The sequence below is a fragment of the Diadema setosum genome, chromosome 13 (genome assembly GCF_964275005.1).
Source record: "Diadema setosum chromosome 13, eeDiaSeto1, whole genome shotgun sequence".
Lineage (NCBI taxonomy): Eukaryota > Metazoa > Echinodermata > Echinoidea > Diadematoida > Diadematidae > Diadema > Diadema setosum.
In genome coordinates, this window is record NC_092697.1 from 28,029,379 (window position 1) to 28,052,823 (window position 23,445).

Consider the following 23,445-nt stretch of genomic DNA (forward strand, 5'->3'; position numbering starts at 1 on the left):
TTGTTTATTTGTTTTGTTTTGTTTTGTGTTTTTGTAGTGGGGGGGGGGGAGGTGTCGAGTCCCCATGCCGCCCCGTGCATTCATTTTCGTACTAACTGTTTCACCCTATACAGCGGTGTATGAATCGGTATCCAGCAATGCTGGCATCACAAGTAAAAGATTATGGCATGATTCTCTTGGAGAGCCGTGCCAGCGCTGAAGTCTGTAGATGTATTCACGCAGTGATGATTATAGGTGGATGCGGGAATCGTACCTTCAGGTTGCACGATGTGGTTAGGTTCCACGCGATTGGACGAGGGGGTCAACCCCGCATAGAACACGTCCTCGAGAATCTCATCAGTGACGTTGCTTGATGTCGGAACTGCAACTCTGAATACGATCTCCATCAGCGTACTGCCCACCAAGGTGAAATTGAAAACGGATACATCCAAAGTGTTCGCTGTTAGTTGTGATCCTTGCAGTTGTGTCAGAACCTTATAATTGCAAACGCAGAGAAAAAGATTGAGGTAAACAATGGCATTATCTTGAGATGAAAGGCAGGTCATTTCAGATAATAAGTATCTGCTGAAATCGCAAACATGCACAAGGGACCAAGCATTATATCAGCTGTTGAAAAGAAATAATGTGTTCTCATCGTCTGCTTATTTGTTTATTTCATTTGCAATAAAGAAAAAAATGCAAAAGTAGGTCGATGTATCAACGAATTTTTAAAAGATACTGATTTGCTTTTCTGTTTCCTAAGAAAGTATTGCTGGCATAATCTGTGTCAACTCTAAGACGATTTATAGAACGAAAAAAATCGTTTATGATTAATTCTGATTCATATAGCGTTAACACATCATCGTAAATTATATTCTAAAGGGAATTGCGGCATGTTTTAAATTCCTTCATTTCATACACAGCTATGTAACACAGAGCAGGGGTTTGCACTGAATTCTGCACTTTTGCCATTAACAGTGACATCTCACAAAATGATACCGTATGTTTTCAGCACGGTTCTTGATGTATTAGTCCTGAGCGTATTGACCGCCCTTCATGGACACAACATGAAGGTTTCACCATGGAGCTACTAACAAAGATTAGTAGCTCCATGGTTTCACCAAGGAAACAGCTAACTCATTTATGTTAAGGCACACTTGTCACAAATTTGTATGCTTCTAGAAATGTTCCCCCAGCATTTTCAAATTGACCGCTTACTACTTGTACTTTTGTAGGCCCCTATATTTTTTCTCTCTCTATATATATATATAATGTATGCATGAGCATGTATGTATATGTATATTTACATTTATATTCATATCTCTTTATATTACACATATCTATTTATATAATTCATACATGTATATGTATATTTACATTTATATTCATATCTATTCTTCTTCTTCTTTTTTTTTGCTGAAACTAAAATGTCATTGAACTTCAAAAAAAAAAAAGAACTATACTCACATCATCACTCAAAATTTCGTGAGTAGCTGGACTTTGCAATAGGTCAGCATAGACAGCCACTGAAAGTCCAGTTATCGTCGAGAATCTCACCACCAATGAGAACGTGTTCGCGGCTGTAAGAAGCAGGATTGCGCGTTGGTGAATTACTTTTATTCGATTTGTCATGCCTACGTCTGGCTATAAACATACATCTGATTGGTAGTTATGTTTAGCTTGACAGACTAATGTAACAAAAGATAAACGCCAAATTGTTTTGACAGGGAATGAACTAGATTTCTGTCATTATAACAGAAAGTCCAATTTCACCTCTCTCGATTTTTCCTCCAACATTTTATAAGAATACAATTACTCTGATACCTTTTAGAATGTTATCCATCAGTATGTGTATGTATCTTCCTTCTGAATTACTTACTGTACAGGCTTTTTCAACAAAGAATCAGATATTTACACACACTGTCCTCCAAAAATGAGGAGATACAAAGCTCTTACCTTGGCAAGATCCGTCATTAGCTTCGAAGGTCATATCCGGACATTCGCATCTGAATGAACCTATTGCGTTGATGCATACGCGATCATTGGTGCAGTTGTTGGCCCCTGTCATGCATTCATTTTCATCTGGAGGACAAAATAATCATTTCACAGCAAATAGAGATTTGAGACATTATTAAATAATGAATAAATGTTATTCTATCAAACAGTAAAGGTTTTGGTTACGATGTAAGTTCTGACCTGAAAGTGTGATTAAAAGACGCAAAATGGCTTTACATTTGAAAGGAATACTAGTTGAAAACGATTTCTTTTTTGACAATATGTTAGTGACTGCATCCATGTTAGTTTATTTGTTTTGACCGTCTTAGAAATTAGCTTATTTCTCTTATTTCTGGAAAGGAAGGGGGTGGATTTGCAAAGGTCAAAACAAAAGGAATAATTGAATAGATTATAGACAGGGAGGAAGAATGAAGTCGAAATTATACAGAGAAAAATCTTGATAATTAATGGGCTGGTAAAGGACCTTCTCTCACATTAGACATCGACTTACCTTCACATATCTTGGGACTAGAGTTCTGATAACCTGTACTGCAGTTACACTCGTAGGCTCCTTGCGTGTTGTGACACACCGATATGCCTGCCTGACAGGAGTCGGTGCCAGCAGCACACTCGTCGAAATCTATAGATAAAAAGAAAGTTATGTTTGAATCATCATACACATATCTTAAATAAATGCATAATCATCATGTGATTATATCAGATGACTATTATCCGGCTTGGTCCTTGTTTAGCTAGGGTAAATATCCCACCTGTGCAGTTTTTCCTGTCTGGTGACTCGTAACCATCATCACAAACGCAGAAGGCTGATCCGACAGTATTGGTACAGGTCGAGAAGGAACCGCAGAAATCTCCAGCGGGATCGCATTCATTCGTATCTGCGGAAAACGTCAATGACATCAAGTAGAATAAAGAAAAAAATCTATATATTCTAAGGCACATAATAAACACAAACATACAGGTGTCAAGTGTCTTTACATTTGTCTGTATGCAATCGATAGGCCTCATCAATGAAGGTTCTCGCTTTACCCTTACCTTTTGTTTTATTTCTTCCGCTACCCATGTAGCCTTCTTTCATGCACCAGAAACTCTCGCTCTCGCATTTTGCATTTTTCGCATTGTATTTCTTGTACTGTGCTTCTTCTTAGATTTGTTTAATATGTCACATCCCTATGATGTGAGCATCATGTATTGTACTACTAACAATACTAATAAATCATAGTAATCACTCCTGTCAATATTATGTAATCCTTATGATGATAATGTCATCGATTAACAATAACAGACGTCACGAAAATAATAAAAGATATAAGCATAAAAAGACGGAGGGATAAAGGAACAATGACTTTACTTACACGTGTAATTTACACTTGTAAGTAAAGTCATTTCATATATTTATATATAATAAATATATATATATATATATATATATATATATAATATATATGTATATAGAATATATATGTATATATATATATATAATGTATCAATTCTAATAGTCTGTATAGATGCGTCAAATTCTATACTAACAAAGATGGGAAAATATATTCGCTGCGAGTGTATGTGAACTGAAATGACAATATACCTGCCAATTTCTCTCTCGTATCAGTTTTCAGTAGAAGAAGAAAATTCTCAGGTTATCCGCAGACAAGGAGACTAATATACGTTTTGCAAAATGCTCACACGTACCATTGCAACTTCCATCGACCAATTCGTAGCCCTCGTTGCAGATACACTCATAGCTCCCGATCATATTAGAACACGTTGCCTCCGAAGGACAAATGGTGGGGTCATCTCTACATTCGTCGATATCAACACACAGCGAGTACGGGTCGCCACGGTACCCTTCTTGACAGGAACATACGTACGAGCCGTTAGTGTTCATACAGGTCGCCGCGTCAGCGCACACGGTCGCATTATCACATTCGTTGATATCTGTATACACAGACAAACATACAGAAAGACAGATAGCCAGACGAATAAACACACACATAAACATACACACGAGTAACCCTATACGAACAAAGACATACATGCGCAAGCTGCATCCACGTGAAATAGACATGACAAAAATGTTGGCCTCGTTGTTGACTAAATCTTGATTAGCAAATTCTTTTTACCATTTCTACGTAAAGAAAAAAAAAACACACCCTCCAACAAGACTTGTTTTCTATAGTGATTGCAAATCGGTAATAGAAATACAAGTTTCACAACAGAAATTTCGATATCAACGTGTCCAAGGCAGATCTTAAAGAGACGAAAGAAAATAACAAATTAAGATATTTAATTCTATTTTTTATTTCTCAATGCTGTTTTTTATACTTTTATCCTGCTAAATCTAGGATGATTCTACAAAACAAAAATACAGAGAACTTGTAAAAAACAAATCGTTGTATGATATCATTCATTGCTCATCAAAATATCTACAGCACACCAAGGAAGGATGACATTAAAATTAGATCGTAAAAAAAAAAACACTTGGAGAAAAACAAACAAACAAACTCATAGAAAGGTCTCCTTTCAAGTTCTACAAGAACAGTAATCTAAACGGTTCTTGGTTTATAAAGATAATGTCACGATTATAACATACCTGAACAAATATCACCAGTTCCACTATATCCATCGCGACAGGTGCATATATATGAGCCAATGGAATTCATGCAGTCTGCGTTGACGTCACACAACCCCATAAAGCACTCATCGATATCTGAAAATTCAAGAAGAGAGCGTGCTCTGATGTAGACACGAAAAAAACACTGGATACAATTCCATCCTTTGTTTGTTTGGTTTTGTTTTTCCTTTTGAATACACATTGTATTGTTTGCACTTGCAAGTTCCTCGCCTTTGAGTTGGGAAAGAAAAGAAGATTCAGTAGTAACTTCTTACTGTAGAACATCACAACTTTATTGTAGCACTGACCCACAGCATTTGCCAGTAATAAACTATGCTGTTTATCTTGTTAGTAACATAGTCTAACATAGTCTAAATGCCAATTATGTTTTGCTTTAAAATTCCACTTAGTGTATGTGTGTGTGTGTGTGTGTGCACTTGAATCCATCCATGTATGTTAAAGCCACTGTAAAATTCTGGTTTATGGTAAAAATTAGAAACTCTCCTTTTGAAAGGGTCCTTACCTGTGGAGAAGTGAGGGTTCTGAGACCATACCACAACGTTAAAAAAAAAAAAAAAAAATGCTACTCCCCCTTGTGGTCATATATCACTAGCCGATAAAATACATTTTAAATTCACTCGGGGGGGGGGGGCAATAAATTTGGTGTCAATTTCTTTCGGTCTCTGGGGTGTGGTTGCTGCGCTTCTTGAGGGATTCCACTAGTATTATTCTATGGCTTTAATATGTTTGTATATATATTAGTGAGTTGTTATATTACACGTCTTAACTTGCCTTTTCAGGGGTCTTATTATACAAGCTTGCTTTTCTAAGACCCTTCCACTTTACATCTATAATGCATCTACATGCATTGACAATTTATATTCAAATATTATGCAAATTGTTTTAATCGCATATATTCAACAATGTATTCCTTGTTACATATTATTGTTCTTATGTAATTTTTGTATTGTGGAAACTTTGAATAAACTTGAAAACTTGAAGAAGTAGTAACTGGCGTTGTTAGATGTGCATGTTATTATAGACTCACTAAAAAGTATATTCCCTTTCCCCCAAATTCATAGTTCTGATAGAATACATGGCTAAACACTATTGTATTATACCACGTCATAGGTAATTTAATTGGCTATCAACCTGGTTGGTCACTAAAATGGAAACACACTTGAGTGAACACGTTCGCTTTTTATCTCTCCAGGCTCCAAAACAAAATTTGAAAAAAAAAAAAAAAAGATATATAGGTTGTCATTAATGCGTGAGTACTCTTCCATGATTATAACAATATCAACAAAATACAAATTTAATACGATAAGAAACACGAATTTGCAAAAACTATACTATGATCTCTGAAAGGCTTGAATCCCCCAATGGTGTAGAAAAGCTAAACGTAATACTAAACAAAAATGAAAAGAGAAAATAAATGTCATTTGAAATTATGAAAAATGAAAATGAAAATTTGCTTCTGAAATTGTCACATGAATTTTTAGATTCCCAACCTGAAATAAAATGAAATAACGAAATTCTGCCCTTTTTTCCCCGTTGCGGCTTGCTCCATACAATGTCATTTAGAATTTTAGCTGACGGAAAAAAAAAGTCTTATTTACCAATTTAGTTTCCCACTATGTTTTTTTTTAGAGATATAACGGCATGCAAGAGATCTACCTCATTCATGTCTCACATTGTGCCATATTGGTCTTTTGCTGTCATTGTTATCCTTTATCAGAGTAATTGCAACTGAATGACAAAATGTCAATTTCTGCATTTTGTTTTTCTTTAGTGCTTTGGTGGACAATAAATAGTATATCCTACATGTAACCTACAAGACTGATAGAATATCAAATTACCTTCAATATGTTATATGATATATCAATTTTTCTCCATATCTTCTATCCAAACAAAAATGAATTTGAAAAAGTGTTTACTTTCTAAATGTTTTTGCTGAGTGTATGTGATTTTTATTCTTTTTTTTTTTTTTGGGGGGGGGGTTGTGTTCCTGTTTAATCTACTGCTGTTGCTGTTGCTGTTTTGCGTTGCTTAGTTTAGTTAAGTTTTCTATTCATTTGTTTGTGTGTTGTTGTTGTTTTTGTTGTTGTTGTTGTTGTTGTTTGTTTGTGTTTTTTTTTTTTTTGGGGGGGGGGGGGGGGAGGACTTTTCTTTCAGCTCACCTGTGCATGTGAAGCCGTTGCCCGTATATCCGTCAAGGCAGGTACAGGTAAACGACCCTTCAGTGTCATTGCAACGAGCATTTTGCCCACATGGCGATGACAACACACACTCGTTGATGTCTAGTTCAAGATAAAGGAAGCTTACTTAAGAGACCTATTCTTAATTAGTCACCATGGCAAAGACGTCAGACAATGACAACGAATCTTATTCTAACTAATCGGGAAATTCTATATCTATATAATAATTATCTAAACACTTATGTTATATTTCGGTACTTAATAACTGGAAGATATGAGTTGTTGTTGTTTTTTTTTTTTTCTACAAAACAAAAACCGTCATTATGGCCCAGCTGTTAAACACGTTGCATGCATCCTAAAGATACATGGATAATGTTTTCTCTAACACAATTACCTAAACAACATGTCAAGAGAATAAGCAGTTTTCAAATGAATCAAAAGTTTAAAGAATGTCCTAAGAATCTGACCTTATAAACAACGAGTAACCAAAGAAACAAAGCTTTGGAAAGCAGGCTGAGTATGAAGGTAGAAAACAGCAGATCCAGTCAAAATTTGTAGTACACAGCTTCATGAATACCAAAAGATTTCAACCAGACTTCATTTTCATTTCACTGAAATGCACGACATTTTCTCTTTTTTGAATTCTCATTACATAAAATGTCATAAGCTTACTCATGCAGGGGTCGTCCAAGTACCCTGACCCGCTGTAACCGGCAGGGCAGCTGCAGTTAAAACCTCCGACAGTGTTGTTGCACTCGGCGTTCATTGAACAGGTACTTTGATCCATGCACTCGTCGATATCTATGAAATGAGAATATAGGTATACCTATACATAATACAGTAAAATGAAAAGATACTAAAGATACTTAAGATTAAATCACGTTCGAGCAAGCCTCCTAAATTTTAGGCGTTAATTGAGGTCTGGCAAACTGTTGTTGCTGCATGTCATTCATTCTATAAATTCAATTCATCCTAATTTGTTTACACCTACGGTTGACTGTGAAAAAAGGGTGTTGTATTGTTGGATTTTTAAACTCCTACATACCTTAACTGCGTTGTTACATAACTTTTTGGACTGATAACCCTTATACAGATGTAAGAACCTTTCAATAAAAAAAAAAATCCTGTTTCAATAATTTTACGTAGTCTTTAAGGAAACCAAAGTCTAGTTATAAATGTTTTAAAAAGTTGTAAATTCAGTGAGAGCAGTCAACGCCAGAGAAGAAGACAACTACACTTTATGACGTCATTATGCTCAACAAATTAAACAAAAAACCCGCACAAACACAAAGAAATTTCAACGCATTTTCACTTTTTTTTTATCACTCTGAAAGAAAACTTGACTTATTACCTACGTCAGAAAGCAGGGAAATAACGGGACCATGCATCACACACACACACACACACACAAATCAAAAAGTCGCACGCCCTGATTTTACGAGAGGACTTAAAATAGGTGAAATGGGTCAAACGAGTCAATCTTGATTTTTTTTTGTATTATTTTCTACAAAATCATACTTCCTCAAATTCATTCTAAAGTTTGGGATCATAAATGAACGGAAAATTGTGTTTTTAACATTTATTTTTTACGAGAACACTGTTTTTTTAGAATGTGATTTGGTCTGTTTAGAGTACTTTTTTTCTTTCTTTAAAAGGTTTTACATACCATTCACTTTCAACTTTAGTAACATTTGAAAGGATGACCCTACATTGTGGTTATGCCAGGTTCACATCCTTGTTTTTTGTAACCATTTTTTTTTTTTTTTTTTTGTACAGAGCACAACTTGGTGGCATTACGCACTTTCCATAGTAAATTCTTTGCCAGTTTGCGTACATTCTTTCCATTATTTAGAAAGGTTTAAGCCACTAATACAAATGAAAGAAAAACAACCCTCAGCTTTAGTGCTTCAAAATACTTCTTAAATGAGAGTTTGGGATAGAAACAACCAAATGTAGACGGTCAAGTTGTATTGAGCTATACATCATTTTAAAGCTTAGAGTCTGCTCCTTTTGGATCTGCCCTGAACTGCAAGTCCTGGACCCCATTTCATAAAAGATGTTAGGATGGCAACTCTTGCTGGAATGGCAATTTCCAATAGCAACAGCCAACCAGGAAACTGGATTCTTGTTGTTACCTTGACAACTGCCATTCCAGCAGGAGTTGCTATCATATCAAGTTTTTATGAAAGGGTGCCCAGGTGTGACGCCTTGCTTTTTTTCTCTGTCTGTCTGTCTGTCTGTCTCTGTCTCTTTGGTTGTGATGAGGTCTTGAACGAAGTAGTCTTCTTATCCAGTTTTGACGGCATCAAAACTTCAGGCATTCGATAAATTTTGCATTTGATTTTCCTAAAAATTTAAGTGAATTGTTCTACTACTAAATAATGCTGGTTTTACTCAATCCACATGTTTGGACTTTACTTTCTTTTGGAACAAGTCTGCACCACTCACCTGTACAGTTTCTCTCGTTTGCCTCCAGCATGTAGCCTTCGGAGCAATTACACACGAACGAGCCTTCGGTGTTAAAACAGGCTGTCTCGCACACATTCATCGTTTCACATTCGTCGATATCTGTACATGTGGAGATGGAAAGATGCGCCAACACGCATCACCTTAACTCTTCCGAGAACTTCTACTAACCCAACAGTTTGTGATTATAAGTGCAACTTCTTCGCTCATCTGATCTCTCTTTCTCCATCACTTTGAGGTAGGATAAGAATGAGTCTTGAAAAATTCAATCAAATTATGACAACCTTTTAGGAACAATCATGAATAGAGTAAAAATTTAGTGCATTACCACGGATGTCAAGCAGTGAACTCCTGTAGTGTTATAATGAAGCTTTCTTGCGTTACATCGACATTCCTTTGTATCCCAACAAATAAACAATATAAAAACAAAGTGCAGATATTCTTGCGGCCTGAATTGTTATTTTGGTGTAAACGGAATTTTGTTATAACCGTGTTCGTAAAAACCGGGATGCACTAGTAACTGTAGTGCCAAACTATGAAGTAACTTGGCGGCGTAACTGTTGGTTGGTTTGTTAGATTTTTTTTCTGTCACTATTAATCATTAATTTTCTATGGAAGCTGTGAAGCAGGAACAAGTTATAACTACTTTATGATATCCATCATTAATGTTTGTTCTGACTTCATATATATATATATATATATATATATATATATATATATACATATATATATATATAATGTGAAATAGATAATATTATAATATGTGACAGTGCACCTCAAAACGAACATAATGTCGCACACACTGATTTTGCGTGAGGACTGAAAATAAGTGAAATGGGTCAACCTAGCCGAACTTGACTTTCTCATGTTTTCTGAAAGAGCAGCTCTTCTTTTACATTATGCTAAAATTTGGTACCATAAAACGGGCAGGAAAGTGTGTTTTTTTAGCAGTTTATCTCAAACATGTTTGGTAGAATAGTGTGATTAGGTGTGTCTTTAGAATCCCCTTTTCATTTCTGAAAAACCTTGTCCACACTCTTCACTTTCAACTCTAATAACTTTTGAAAGGATAGTGCTACTGCTTTGAAAGTTAGCATTAATTATGGACAGAATGTGTTGATGAGGCAGGCTTAATTTCAGTTTAATCTGATAATCTCCTCATTGTTGTTACTCTGGTGGTTTACTTCCTGTTTTTGTCCCATTCATCGCACAGCCAGCACGGTTTGGTAAAGATTAAGCGCTTGAATAGACACTGTACTTCAGAGCCTCTTTTCTCAGTTCACAATTTTCCTGAGTTTGTGCTTTCTTTCCAATATTTAGATAGGTTAGGAGAGTCCATTTGATTTGAGTTATACATCATTTTAAAGCTTAAAATCTGGTCTTTCAGAATATGGTCTTAACTAAAAATTCATGTTTGGCGACTTTTTGTTTGTTTTGAGGAGCAGGGTGACATATGATATCATATTATATATGCATATTATACATATATATAGATATATTCAACAGTTTTAAATAGTACAATACAACAAAAAAAGTGTGTACGGTCATGAAATGAAATCATCATAGCATTTCACATCTTTGTTTCCTAAGTACATACCCGTGCATGTCGTGCTGTTGAACATTGAGAACCCGGCGCGATCACAGAAACACATTGCAGCTGTGCCGACAATCGCGCAGACTGTATTATCTCCGCATGGGTTGCTGGCATTGGTACAAACTGCACTCGACAGAACTGTTGGCACAAAGCATAAACGAACGGAATCTCTTACTGCTGTGACAAATATATATATGTATGACAAAAATATCACGTATGTGGGGTTGTTGCTCCTTTTATATTTATTCTTTCTCTATTTCCTTTGTTTTGCTTCTGCCGCGTTAAGCAGTCACGTATTATAACCAATCGTTCGAGAAATTTGAAAATTCTAACTGGAAACATAAGTAGTTGTGAGAAGGAAAAGGTACTTATGAGAAGATGTGACTTTTTATTGGCATCAGTTCCACAAAGATTCGTGAAAAATATATGTACGAAATTGGAGAATTAATCAATTCATATAGAAATATATTTATATTATACATCCATCATATATGCACTTACCATTGCAGCTTCTGTTGTCAGAGGCTAGCTCAAATCCTTCTCCACATGTGCACGTAAAACCCGTTTCGTTGTTAACGCAACCTTGCACACAATCGTCCAGTTGCAACGAACACTCGTCGATATCTACAATGTTGTACGTGGAAACAATTTCAAACAATCAAACAAAAAAAAATGTTTATGAGTCTTGCTGTCAAAGCGTACAACAGAACTAAGACAGACATTCGAATTGATTCTTCACAAATGTAAACTCATCACTTTATCAACACTTTCTTTATTTTATAGTTAAAGTCCTTTCCCCTAACTTGTTTTATTCAAGCTGATTTTGGTAACTGGAATGAGATAAAGTGGATATCGTGATACGGGTTGTATCAATATCAGACGTATTTGTGAAGAATTATGAAATTTCAAAGTTCCACTATGTTCCCAATATCCTTTCCCTCTAATAGGAATATTTGTTTTGCTGTAACAAGGCTGAAATATTTCGAGTGTTTCCTAGTATGCCACATGACGCCTGTAATGTTATAATTGGGAATGCCCAGAAAAAGAAATCATATGAATATATTATGACCACCACTAACCTGAGAAGATCTTAAAGATGCTCGATATTAAGTGAGTACTTATTATAATACACGATTCATTGGGAGCAGATTCATTGGTATTCTGATTTCAACGTAGAGTAGTTTTTGACAGGAATTCACCTGTAAGGTGCCCACAAAGTTTCTTTAATTCTGTACAATGGTAGATTATTATTATTCTCCGGTAGGTTTGTTTATCAATTTTGTACGTTCCTCACAACAAAAAAAAAGAGCTGAAAAAAAGTTACCTTCACAAACGAATCCATTTCCTTGATAGAACTGGCGACATTCGCAGCTGAAAGAACCATTGGAGTTTGTGCAATCTGCGTTTGGGGAGCATGGGTTCGTACCGCATTCGTCTATGTCTGCATCCAAAAATAAGGGCATGATGAAACATATTTCAATTTAATGTATGGCAAATTTGTTCGTTGATTTTATGAAATACTCAGTTCCCCTGATAAAGTCCGAGATATTACAGCAAGGAGATGTGCGGAAAATAGGGGACAAATTTGTGCGCATGTGACTCACTGGCACAGAAAGGAGATATGTCAAAACGTACTCGTGGTGGGGTACAAATCTAACCAAGGTAGATATATCAGCTTTATTGAAGAAAGGAGAACTAGTAAAAGTTGAAGTTGGCCGTTGGCTATTAACTCCACTGTGTAGTTCATTTCTTAAGGAACCCCCTAAAAAAAGGTAAAATATCTATCACTTTTTGTGAGCCCAATCCTGCTTTGGATCTATCAGAAGATGCTTGGAGACTCACAAAACAAAACAGAGTTATACGCATATACATGCATACGTACAACGCATTTTTTTTTTCTTTTTCTTGCTGCCGGTAGCGTGAAGCGTTATGTACGCCACCACGCTCTCCATATTCACCTCGATCACTACAGGCGCATCCATTTCTGTCTTTTATCTCATCTTTAATTTAATTTCTCCAAATCCGCCTCCCTTTCACTATCATTTCAATCTCTTCCATCTTCAGTCAGTTCTTTTCCTCCAGTCTATTCATCACTTATTTGGCCGATTCATTTTACTCTCGCCTTGTTCATCCTGTCACCAAATGTTACATTATCTGTCAAATGCCTATTGCTCAGCCTATTCACACTTGTCGGGCCAATTTCACGTCAAATAATTTCTGACCGTGACACTTAGCTTTGAATAAAGTCTTAAAGATACTTGATTGCTTGTCGTACCTTCACAGAGGTCATTTACAGTCCTGTTGAACCCCTCTAAACAGGGACATTCGAAGCCACCGTCTGTATTCACACAACGTGAACCATAGGTACAGTTATCTAATGACTCATCACATTCGTCGATATCTGGATATAAAAGAACAACAACAACAAAACATTGACTAGGACATGATGACATGAGTGTAATTCCTATATTTGCAAAGAGTAGAATGTTGATTAAGTGCACCTAGAGCATTATTACACAGTATTTACTTTAACGCACACACACTCACACAAACAAACACATAATAACTAAGCGAACAAACTTACCGAAGCACACGACACCAGTTCCCCGATACCCGTCGAGGCACATACACGTGTAGCTGCCCGGGGTGTCGGCACACACAGCGAAGGGGCTGCAGTTAGCAGTCCCATTCTCGCATTCGTTGATGTTACTGCAGGTAAGTCCGTCTCCTGTCCAGCCGTCGTTGCAAAAGCAGGAGAAGTAGCCGAGTCCGTTCTGACAAGTCGCCTGCTCGTCACATCTGTTCAGAGCTGGGTCTCGACACTCATCCTCATCTAAAAGCACAGAAAAAAATAACAACAAGAGAACAAAGACTAGAGCCGCGAAATGCTACTTGTTTCATTACTATTACCATAACTACCATACATAATCATTGTCGGTGTTTGTCATCGTTGTCACTTGGTCATTGTCGCCCTAAATAAACGTGTTACGTATTGATGCCAGACTCCATAGGAAAATGGCAACATTATGCCCCCCCCCCCCCCAAGCTTATCTTGATGGGGGAGGGGGGAGGAGGAGGAAGAAGTAACTTATCATTGCTTATATTTCTTTTGGACAGTATTGGAGCAATCATTACCTTGGCAAGTAAATCCATCGCCGACAAAGCCTCCGAGGCAGGTACATGTGAACGAACCAATCACGTTTTCGCAGAGAGCATAAATGTGACACTGATCGGGGTCCAGGCATTCATCGATATCTAAAGATTGAAACAGGTTAAAAGGGAGTTTTGATTTTTTTTTTTTTTTTAACAGGAGTGCTTGAACTATCATTGCAATAATGTCATCTGCATAGTCTCAAATTTATTTACAGTGACTGAACACAATCTACGACGTGAATTTTCTTTCGTTTTACAGTTCCTTCCTTTCTTTCATATGTCTTTGACGCCAACAATCCGGTACACTGTATCATACATTTTATTTTTCTTGAAAGAACAAGAGGAACAGATAGAATTCTATTACACACAACGAGCTTCCGTGAAAATATATTTCAGGCACATTTAGAAGGATAGAATTATGTTTCTACTATGAATCAACGATTGTACATTCACGCAACTTTGTACGTCATTTGAAAAGTGAGCAAATTTTACAGCATATACAATTGATACATAAAATAGTCGAAGAGCACTAGGCATGCCCCGGATTCGGTCAGGTATATAAAAGCTAGATGTCTATTATCAGATTCGATTTTAGATATACTTTATTCTGACATGAAAAAACAGACGGCGTGTGCTCCACGAAATCTTCAGAATTATTTGTTTACGACACAAAGTTGCATTGATAACTAAAAAAAAAAAAAAAAAAAACGAGTAAAAAGAAGCCAAATATGATATCTCTGCTCGCAAAATATCTGCACCTCAAACCCTACAAAATAGTCATTAGTTAAGAAATGATGGCTTGCTATAAAATCAATCATGTTGTACGGGCTGATTGTTCTAATGATTTCATAGGATTTAAAGGGATCGTACAGTTTTGGTTGAGACCTAATTTCAGGTTTCTAACATTTTTAGGTGAGATAATGAGAAACCTCTTATGAAATATGAAAAAGCATGTAATTCCATGAGGAATTCAACGTTTATTTAATGAAAATTGGTTGTGAAATGGCCGAGATATCCAAAACAGAGCGATTGTAATAAGTGTGGGACCCATACTTTATTATGATCGCTTTGTTTTACTTTATTTTTGGATGTTTCAGTCATTCCAAACCCGATTTTCATCAAATAAACTTTGAATTCCTCTTAAAATGGTATGCTCTGTACTACTTCCTAAGTGTTTTCTTGGTATCTCGCAAAAAGTTAAAAACCAAATTCTCATCTCCACCAATACTGTACCTTCCCTTTAAAACCAAGACACTAAATTTAAACGTGTCTCCTACCTTCACATCGATTTTCATCTCCGACGACAGGCATGAACCCAGGTTCACAAGTACAGTTGAAGCTTCCATCGGTATTTACACATACGCTGTTGTCAGAACAGGTGTGTGTATCCCTCGAACATTCGTCTATGTCTGCATGAGTATGACACCAACGCATAAAACATTCATAATTTCCCACATATCACTGGCTCACTAACTTACACGATATATCTTGTATATTTTCTATTTGTTATCAAAATCATATAACCACACATTTCGTTTTTGACATCTTCTTTGGTTTTCATTTCCTTTGGTTTTAATATTTCTGTTTCTTGATACTAATTAATGTTTATTTTACAGTTTCATTAAATTTTCGATGATTCTTTAATACCATAAACAAAAAAGTAAACATAACAAAAGCTAAACATCTAACATAATAGTGGACAGAACGTTAACACTCTGAAAAACTGGTTACTGAGAAAAAGTAGCATTGAAGTTGAGAGTCTTTTCAAGTGCTTGATCTCATCAAGCTGTGCGCTGCGCAATTAATGGGACAAAAAAGAAGATGTAATTTCCGGAGAACCACAATAAAGAAAATATTGGATTAGGCTGCAATTCGGCACAGTAATCAAACACACTCTATTCATGACTAATGCTATTACTTTCAAAGCAGTAGCATATCATTTCAGAAGTTATTAGCGTTTGAAAGTAAAGAATGTGGAAAAAGTTTCAAGGATATGATGAGGGGCCCTACAGACATATCTAACTTATTGCACTATTGTCCTGAAAACAAGTTAAAAAAACAGAAACAAAATCACTGCTTTAACACACTTTTCGATTCGTTTTATGATCCCAAATTTTAGAAGTGGAAAGACGAAGAATTGCTCTTTCAGAAAATTAAAAAAAAAAAGTACAGCTTGAACTTCAGGACCCATTCCACATCCTTTTGGTCAGCACGTAAAAATCGGGATTGGCGACTTATGGTGGTATTGTGATGCACCTTCACATGATTTATATAAATTTACCTAAGCAACTCCTCATATCAAGGCTGAGTGTGTATCCACTTGAACACGAGCAGGTGTAAGAGCCTTGGGTGTTCTGACAATCCTGTTCACAATCATCCGTCATCTCGGCGCATTCGTTGATGTCTGTTACAGAAATGGATAAAGAAAAAAAAAAAAAACGGAGACGTAAGACCCGTTAGATTACGTATATTTCCTGGGTGTTTACATATTTATACGTTGGAAAAAGAGAGATAGAGAGAGAGAGAGAGAGAGAGAGATGTATACGAAAGAGAGTGACAGAGACTAGTGAGATGTTTAATAATTTCAAACAATCATACCATAGAGCTACAACGATGCAGATCCATGATCTTACCGTAGCACACCAACCCGTCTCCCGTTAGATACGGCGGACAGTCACCACACCTCGGCTGAGTGGCTGGTGGTGGATCGTCGAAGCAAATGACTCCTCGGTAGCAAGGATCTCCAGCACACGAATCCTCGTCTAGTTCGCAGTGGTTTCCGCTGTACCCGGCGGTGCAGTCGCAAATGACAACCTAAGGGCAGTTAAAAACAAAACAAGTGCCATAATGTGTCTCGCCCATTCGCGTACAAGAAATTGTACGCGAATGGGATATAACAGATAAAAAGAGATATAAAAGGGTAAAAAAGAAACGTGCCATAAAAACTTAACAAAAAAAAAAGTTCGTTGACCCCTGCCTGTGACCTTTGACCTTGCGGTGACCATCCACTCCCCAAGGGACATCTACCATCCAAGTTTAGTCACAAATGGAGTTATGATGGATCAAAAATTATGACCCATAATAGAAACGGACCATAAAAATTTAACATTGGGCTCTAAAAGTTTGTTGACCCCTGCTTGTGACCCTTGACCTTGTGGTGATCATCCACTCCCCAAGGGACATCTACAATCCAAGTTTAGTCACAAACGGACCTATGGATCAAAAGTTATGACCCATAATAGAAATGCGCCATAAAAAGTTAACATTGGGCTCTAAAAGTTTGTTGACCCATGCTTGTGACCATTGACCTTGGGGTGACCATCCACTCCCCAAGGGACATCTACCATTCAAGTTTGGTTACAAATGGAGTTATGGATCAAAAGTTATGACCCATAACAGAAACGCGCCATAAAAACTTAACATTGGGCCCTAAAGTTCATTAACCCCTGCCTGTGAGCTTTGACCTTGAGGTGACCTTGATATATGGTAAAATGTGAAACTTTGTATGACCCCTCTTCCCTCGAAGTTTGATTGCAATTGAAGCCCAAAGTAAAGAGTTATTGAAGTTTTTGTAGCGTTACGGACAGACGACGGACGGACGACGGACGGACGGACGACGGACGGACGACGGACGGACGACGGACGGACAGACGCCGCAGGCGATCCCTTAGTCTCCCTCACCTCCGGTGGGCTCGACAAAAATGAAGAAGGGGAAAAAGTTGCATTATTCCATCATTTTAGACAAATTCTCCACCTTAAGAATCCAGACACTCGGCCGGATGCATAAACGCTAGCAATTGCTTGTGCTAGCCTTTTACTCGAATCCGTGTGCATAAAAACAAGCAATTGCTTGTGAGCAGAAGCTTTTGCTAACAAGCACAAGCAATTGCTTGCTGCCCGCAAGCAATTGCTTAGAGACCAAGCATTTGCTTAAAAACGTATGCATAAAACATACCTTTTGCTAGTTCTTGCTAGCAATTGCTTACGATTTTACAAGCTCTGTAAAATGAGCTTGAGCTTTTGCTTATCTGGGACGTTCCCTTTTAAGTACCATTTTCATATTCATGGAAGAAAGACCACACTTGTGAAGGAGTGGTATAAATCTACAAGAAATTACTCATAAGTAGAGTAGGAAATTTTTCATTTCAACAACAGGAATGTCCAGTGGTTAGCACGCAAAATGTGATGAAAAACAGGTAGGGTGTCTGACTTCGGTGGAGAGCAAGACGCCTCTCCACGTGCGATCTGGCAGATCCGGGCTACTGTAAGCAGTGATGGGAATCAGCTAGTGATACGTGGTGTGTGTGTGCGTCTGTGTGTCCATGTATGAGTGTCATTTCATAGCTCTTCTGCTATGTCAGGAAATGTTTCTGCACACATGCCCTTTCAAATACATGCTGCCACACTCGCCTTTGTTCTTGTGTTCGCACAGGCGTGACGTCCCTTTTGTTGAAAACGCAAGCAATTGCTTGTGCCGGACAAGCAAAAGGTATAAGCACTAGCAAAAGGTTATACATATGGATTTGAGCAATTGCTTGAGCTAGACCTTTTGCTAGACGAGCTTGTGCTTTTGCTTGAAGCAATTGCTTACAAGCAATTGCTTGTTTTATGCATTCGGCCCACTGTAACGCTCACCTTGTCTAACGTATGTGTGTGTGTGTGTGTGTGTGTGTGTGTGTGTGTGTTTTATTTTGTTATGCTTGTGTCATGTATTTGCAACTGTGTGCCTCTCGTTTAACGGTTGTTACAATGTTAACGGTAAATCTATGAATGTTGAAGTCCTGCAGGTTTTCTACTGGACCTTTCAACCTTTTCTTGAGCAAAGAGTCAATCGTTCAGTTCCAAAGTACTTTGCACAGATTTTATTTCTTTTTCGATCTTGATTCTATACAGTTTTAGACAATTTTTGTAAAAGTCAGCCAGGTATCTAAAGCCACAGAGTATATGTTGAGCTTCGGCAAAGATATTTTTTTCAGGTATATGGTTTTCTGTGAGGGACATTTCCTTCGTGAAATTAAAACGAGAAGGTTTAGTTGAAAAAAAAAGAAGTTAATTGTTAACATGATTTTTTATGATGTCTTGCACACCATTTCATTTTTTTTTAATAATTATGTTATTTTCAATTGCATGTCTATCATGTTCAATTCGTTTAATGATATCACTGTTACTTTGCCATTGACACTGCTCATAATGAGATATTACCTCCTTTTGAGTTTTTCTTGTTACGTGAATATCATGATTATCCCCTTCCACGGAAGACAAACAAGAAATAACGGCTTGCCATAATAAATACAATGTTTAACACAATTTGAAGTTAGTTTTCGTGATTTTCAACTGATGGATACACTCACCGTTGATCTATCTTGAAGTAAATCCCCTCCGGCGACTTCGGTTTGGAAGTTGCAGGTTCCGTTATTTTCGCATAAGCAGATCTTCACCACAAGGGATTCCGAACTCTGGACAGAGCCATCGCTGACTACCACCTCGATATTTACGAGGTCAGTGTTTATTGGAGTCCATGTGAAGAGACCATCTTCATGGGAATAATCCAACACATGTATAAGATAAACATTGACTCATGGAATGGCATGCCGATGGATGAATATCAATTATGTGATACTCACATAGTTACAAGAGTATCACTGGATACAGTTCCGACATCGTTTGGTACCAATGAACAAAGAGGTAAGGGGACAACCGATAAACACAAGTAGTTGTTTGTGTCAGACATGAAGAAGTAATAATTATACCAAATCCACGAGCCTGACCTTCAAAATCCCGGATGAAATTACAGCACATATCCATTGCCTTTTTAAACAATAAATGGTACAATGTAGAGTAATATTGTTTAATGGAACGTCGATCAGTAGTGCAATATTAATAAAAAATAGAAATGTCACTTTGAAGACTTGCCTCCGCCACAATGCCTGGTTCTCACAACAGGTCCAGTACGTCTTGACAATGTGAGACAACAGTTTCACAAAATCGGCCAAACGAAATCAAAATGACGTGTTTGTCACAGAAGTGTGGAGTGTTTAATTTTTTGATCTACTGTAGGTTCGATTTGAATGTCTGGCTATGATATGTGAGGACAGATATTCGTGGATTTGGGGACTTTTCCTTTACCTTTGACCCTTTTATTAACTTTATGCACAGAATTATGAAAAAAAAAAGTATAATTTCATCATTGAGAAGTAGAATTGTGCCATTTTAACCTCTTTAACCTTTGACCCTAGGGCCGAACATTCTCATACAGAATCCATATTATGGCACTACATGTAAACAGTAAGTTTCAAGAAAATACCTTCAGGAATTGCATAGATACGGGGAAACAAGTAAAACGGTGACGGAGTGACGGAGGCATAAATGTAAAAAACAAACAAACATGAATAATGAATAATGATAATGAAAAGACATACAAAATTAATGTTAGCATAATAATTTTGCAATTTGAAGGGCACTTGATATGGTTTGTGCCTGCCGTATATCATTGTAACTCACTGTTGTCGATTGAAGCATTTTGAGGCACAGTTCCGTTGAGCGAAAATGTCACCGTGTCGTTGTTGGGATCAGTTGCTGTGACTTGGAGAGTGTATGTTTCTCCTACAATGACATGTAGGGTGTTATTCTCCATTAAGGCCGTGGCTCCCCCAACCTCAACGATACTGATGATTTCTGGCGGAAAGTTGTCTGAAGAAAAATGCAAATCAACACAAAGTAATGTACCGGCATTCATGGGAGCAAATTCAAAGTTTAAGGGGAAATCTCGTTTAAATCTAAGCTAGTCTAATAAGAAAGAGTAAAATATTACGAATTCAACCACGGTAAAATTTTAATGGAAATCACATGAAAAATAAGGAAGTTATGGCATATCGAAATTTCGCTGTTTCAAGAAACAGTTCTTGAACGGTCAATATATGCAAATGGCAAAGTGAGCATGTCGTCCCCTCACAACTTACAATATGTTTTGCACATAAAATTTTGAAATTTCCAGTTTTTTATTCAAATGCAATTATGCCCGAGGTTCAAATCCTGGTATATCTAACGGATCACTATTCTGAAGTTATTCAACCAGGAATAACGTCATTGTTCACACTTCAATGACAATTAAATACATCGAATTTTCGTCATTTTTTTTTTTTGGTACACGATCAACGGAATATTGTTAAGGTATAATGACATGGTTAGCTCACTCATTTGCATATTCATATCCACCTTCATATCCACTGTTTTGCAGAAATTAGCGAAACTATATAATGTCATAACTTCCTTCTTTTTTATCCGATTTCATTTTAAATCTTTACTTTTTTGTACTCTTTTTATCAGACTAACTTATACTTGGAGTTGTTTTCCCCTTTATCGATTAAAAAAAAAGGAAAATATGAAGACTCTCATTTTCACTTATCCCCATAATAAAATAACCCTTGACTTGTCTCTTTCAGAAGGCAGGGGGAGTAATATTACCCTTAACATGTACGCCAGTGAGGAAATGTGCACATTTTGTTAAACAAAAAATAACATTTTGTGAAATTCTCTCTATGTTTTCCTTCTATCTTTCTACGCATGTGACACTGTTGTAGTCTTGTCATCCAACAGCGACTACACAGATATATATATAAAAAATGTATAACTTTCGTAGGATTGTCGGAATTTCTACAAACTTTCACTGATGTGTTCTACTTAAATTGCTGCATTCGGTCAATCCACATATTATTATGACGGTAAGTGATGTCACGCTTAACATCAGTGACTATAACAGGCTGTGGTAGTGAGTGAAATCGTGGATGTTTAAAAATCGATCAATCCTTACAAGTTTGACGTTAAAGCTCCAGAAAGCACTCTCAGTCGCGCATGTGACTGATTCATGGGAGTATTGAAGACAAAAAAAGAAACAAGATCATGAGTCTTCTCGCATCATTAGAGCTCATTATCTTTCCTGTTTCACTGCAACACGGGGGGGGGGGGGGGGGGGTGAGTGAGTATATCTGGAACCTGCATTGCAGATACTATTTTGATGGAACGGGAGCAGATTTATCAAATAAATGGTTTTACAAAAAAAAAAAAAAAATGACTTTGAACTGTCTTCAAACAATAACTCTCTTTAGAACTGGCTCATGAAGTTACTCTTCCTCTAAACTAACTTCATTCTCACCTAAACGCTGTTGATCTAGTTCATTTGCTTCTGCAGTTGCCATGGTGTCCAATCCAAGCGAGCGACTACCAGCAAGATAGTCGAACAGGCACTCCCTGTTGTCACCACACGCCTGTTGAGCCTCTGCCCTTGTGGCTGGATCTGCTGCCGCCAGAAGTTCGTCCAGGAAAAGCGGTCTAAAGTCCGGGTCATTGTAATCACTCCAGGAACCACTTCCATAGTCAAACAGTGACTCAGATGGATCGATCATCCCTGGAAATGATCGATACACAGAATGTGGGAGTGAATCAATAACAGGATTCATTCATTCAAGAACATGTGAATAATGGTTTTCTGCTGTGAATAACATATACAAAGCGACGTTTGAGAAGAGTAGAGAAATCCTAGATGGTGACACAGGGAACAAAAAAAAAAAAAAAAAAAAAACCTCATCTCATCTCCGACGTAACAGAGTTACAAATACAAATTATAAAAAAGAAAAAGAAAAGCAAACAAAAACAATACACACGGATAAGAAAAATCTTTCTTAGAGAAGCACTCACATGATTGTCCAAATTCAAAAATCTGTGATTCTGACAAGTTTGTTCCAGGTGCAGGTAGCAGTGTAGTTCCATTCCTAAACTGGAAGTCATCCTCTGGATCGCCATTCACTACACCTAAGAACAAAAAACAAAACAAAACAAAACAAAATAAAGTAAAAAAAAAAACAAGATATTTATATTTTCTTCCTTTGACATGAGTGTTCTTTTTTCATAATGTTTTATCCGAAGACACTTGTTTTCGACTGCATAGTTCTCGTGTGATAGCGATGTCGTAATATTACACGTAGGTGTCTTGGAATCATTTCAATTTGGTTCTTCACTTCTCTTGTAAGGTGACGAATTTTCAAAGGTGTTGTGAGATCGACCAATATTGACTGAATAACTCATATCACAACTTCTTTAACCAGCGCACAAGTTTCAACGGCTCGAGGCAGCATAGATATTAAAAGTGATCACATTTCAACATGGCATTAGCAGGAGGTAAAAGTGAGATGAATTGTCACCGATTTTTGTTTTCCGAGAACTTGTATATCTCATGCCCAAAACGTTAATCCTAAATGAAAAAATACATGAACAAATAAACAAACAAAAAATGAGGTGGGGGTTGTTCTGATTAATTTCTAAACCACGCGTTAAAAAAAAAAAAAAACAAAGGTGAAAATTCTAAAATTTGTGTATTTTAGTCTGCTCAAAATCTGAAGGAAGAGAAACCCAGGTTTGTTTGTTTTTTACAACTT

General features: G+C 36.9%; 1 protein-coding gene across 1 annotated transcript in view; it reads right to left on the reverse strand.

Annotated features, from left to right (window-relative positions):
* The window catches only part of LOC140236547 (mucin-like protein), a 37,262-nt gene that overhangs the window by 8,031 nt on the left and 5,786 nt on the right, over positions 1-23,445 (reverse strand). Inside the window, exons 6-17 of the mRNA XM_072316472.1 lie at positions 22,709-22,822; positions 22,167-22,418; positions 20,516-20,704; positions 19,366-19,547; positions 16,648-16,828; positions 16,296-16,418; positions 13,137-13,262; positions 3,682-3,927; positions 2,486-2,614; positions 1,936-2,061; positions 1,447-1,559; positions 254-473 (exon numbers count right to left, since the gene is read on the reverse strand). Coding sequence (XP_072172573.1) covers positions 254-473; positions 1,447-1,559; positions 1,936-2,061; positions 2,486-2,614; positions 3,682-3,927; positions 13,137-13,262; positions 16,296-16,418; positions 16,648-16,828; positions 19,366-19,547; positions 20,516-20,704; positions 22,167-22,418; positions 22,709-22,822 — 2,001 coding nt within the window. The remainder of the gene's footprint in view (positions 1-253; positions 474-1,446; positions 1,560-1,935; positions 2,062-2,485; positions 2,615-3,681; positions 3,928-13,136; positions 13,263-16,295; positions 16,419-16,647; positions 16,829-19,365; positions 19,548-20,515; positions 20,705-22,166; positions 22,419-22,708; positions 22,823-23,445) is intronic.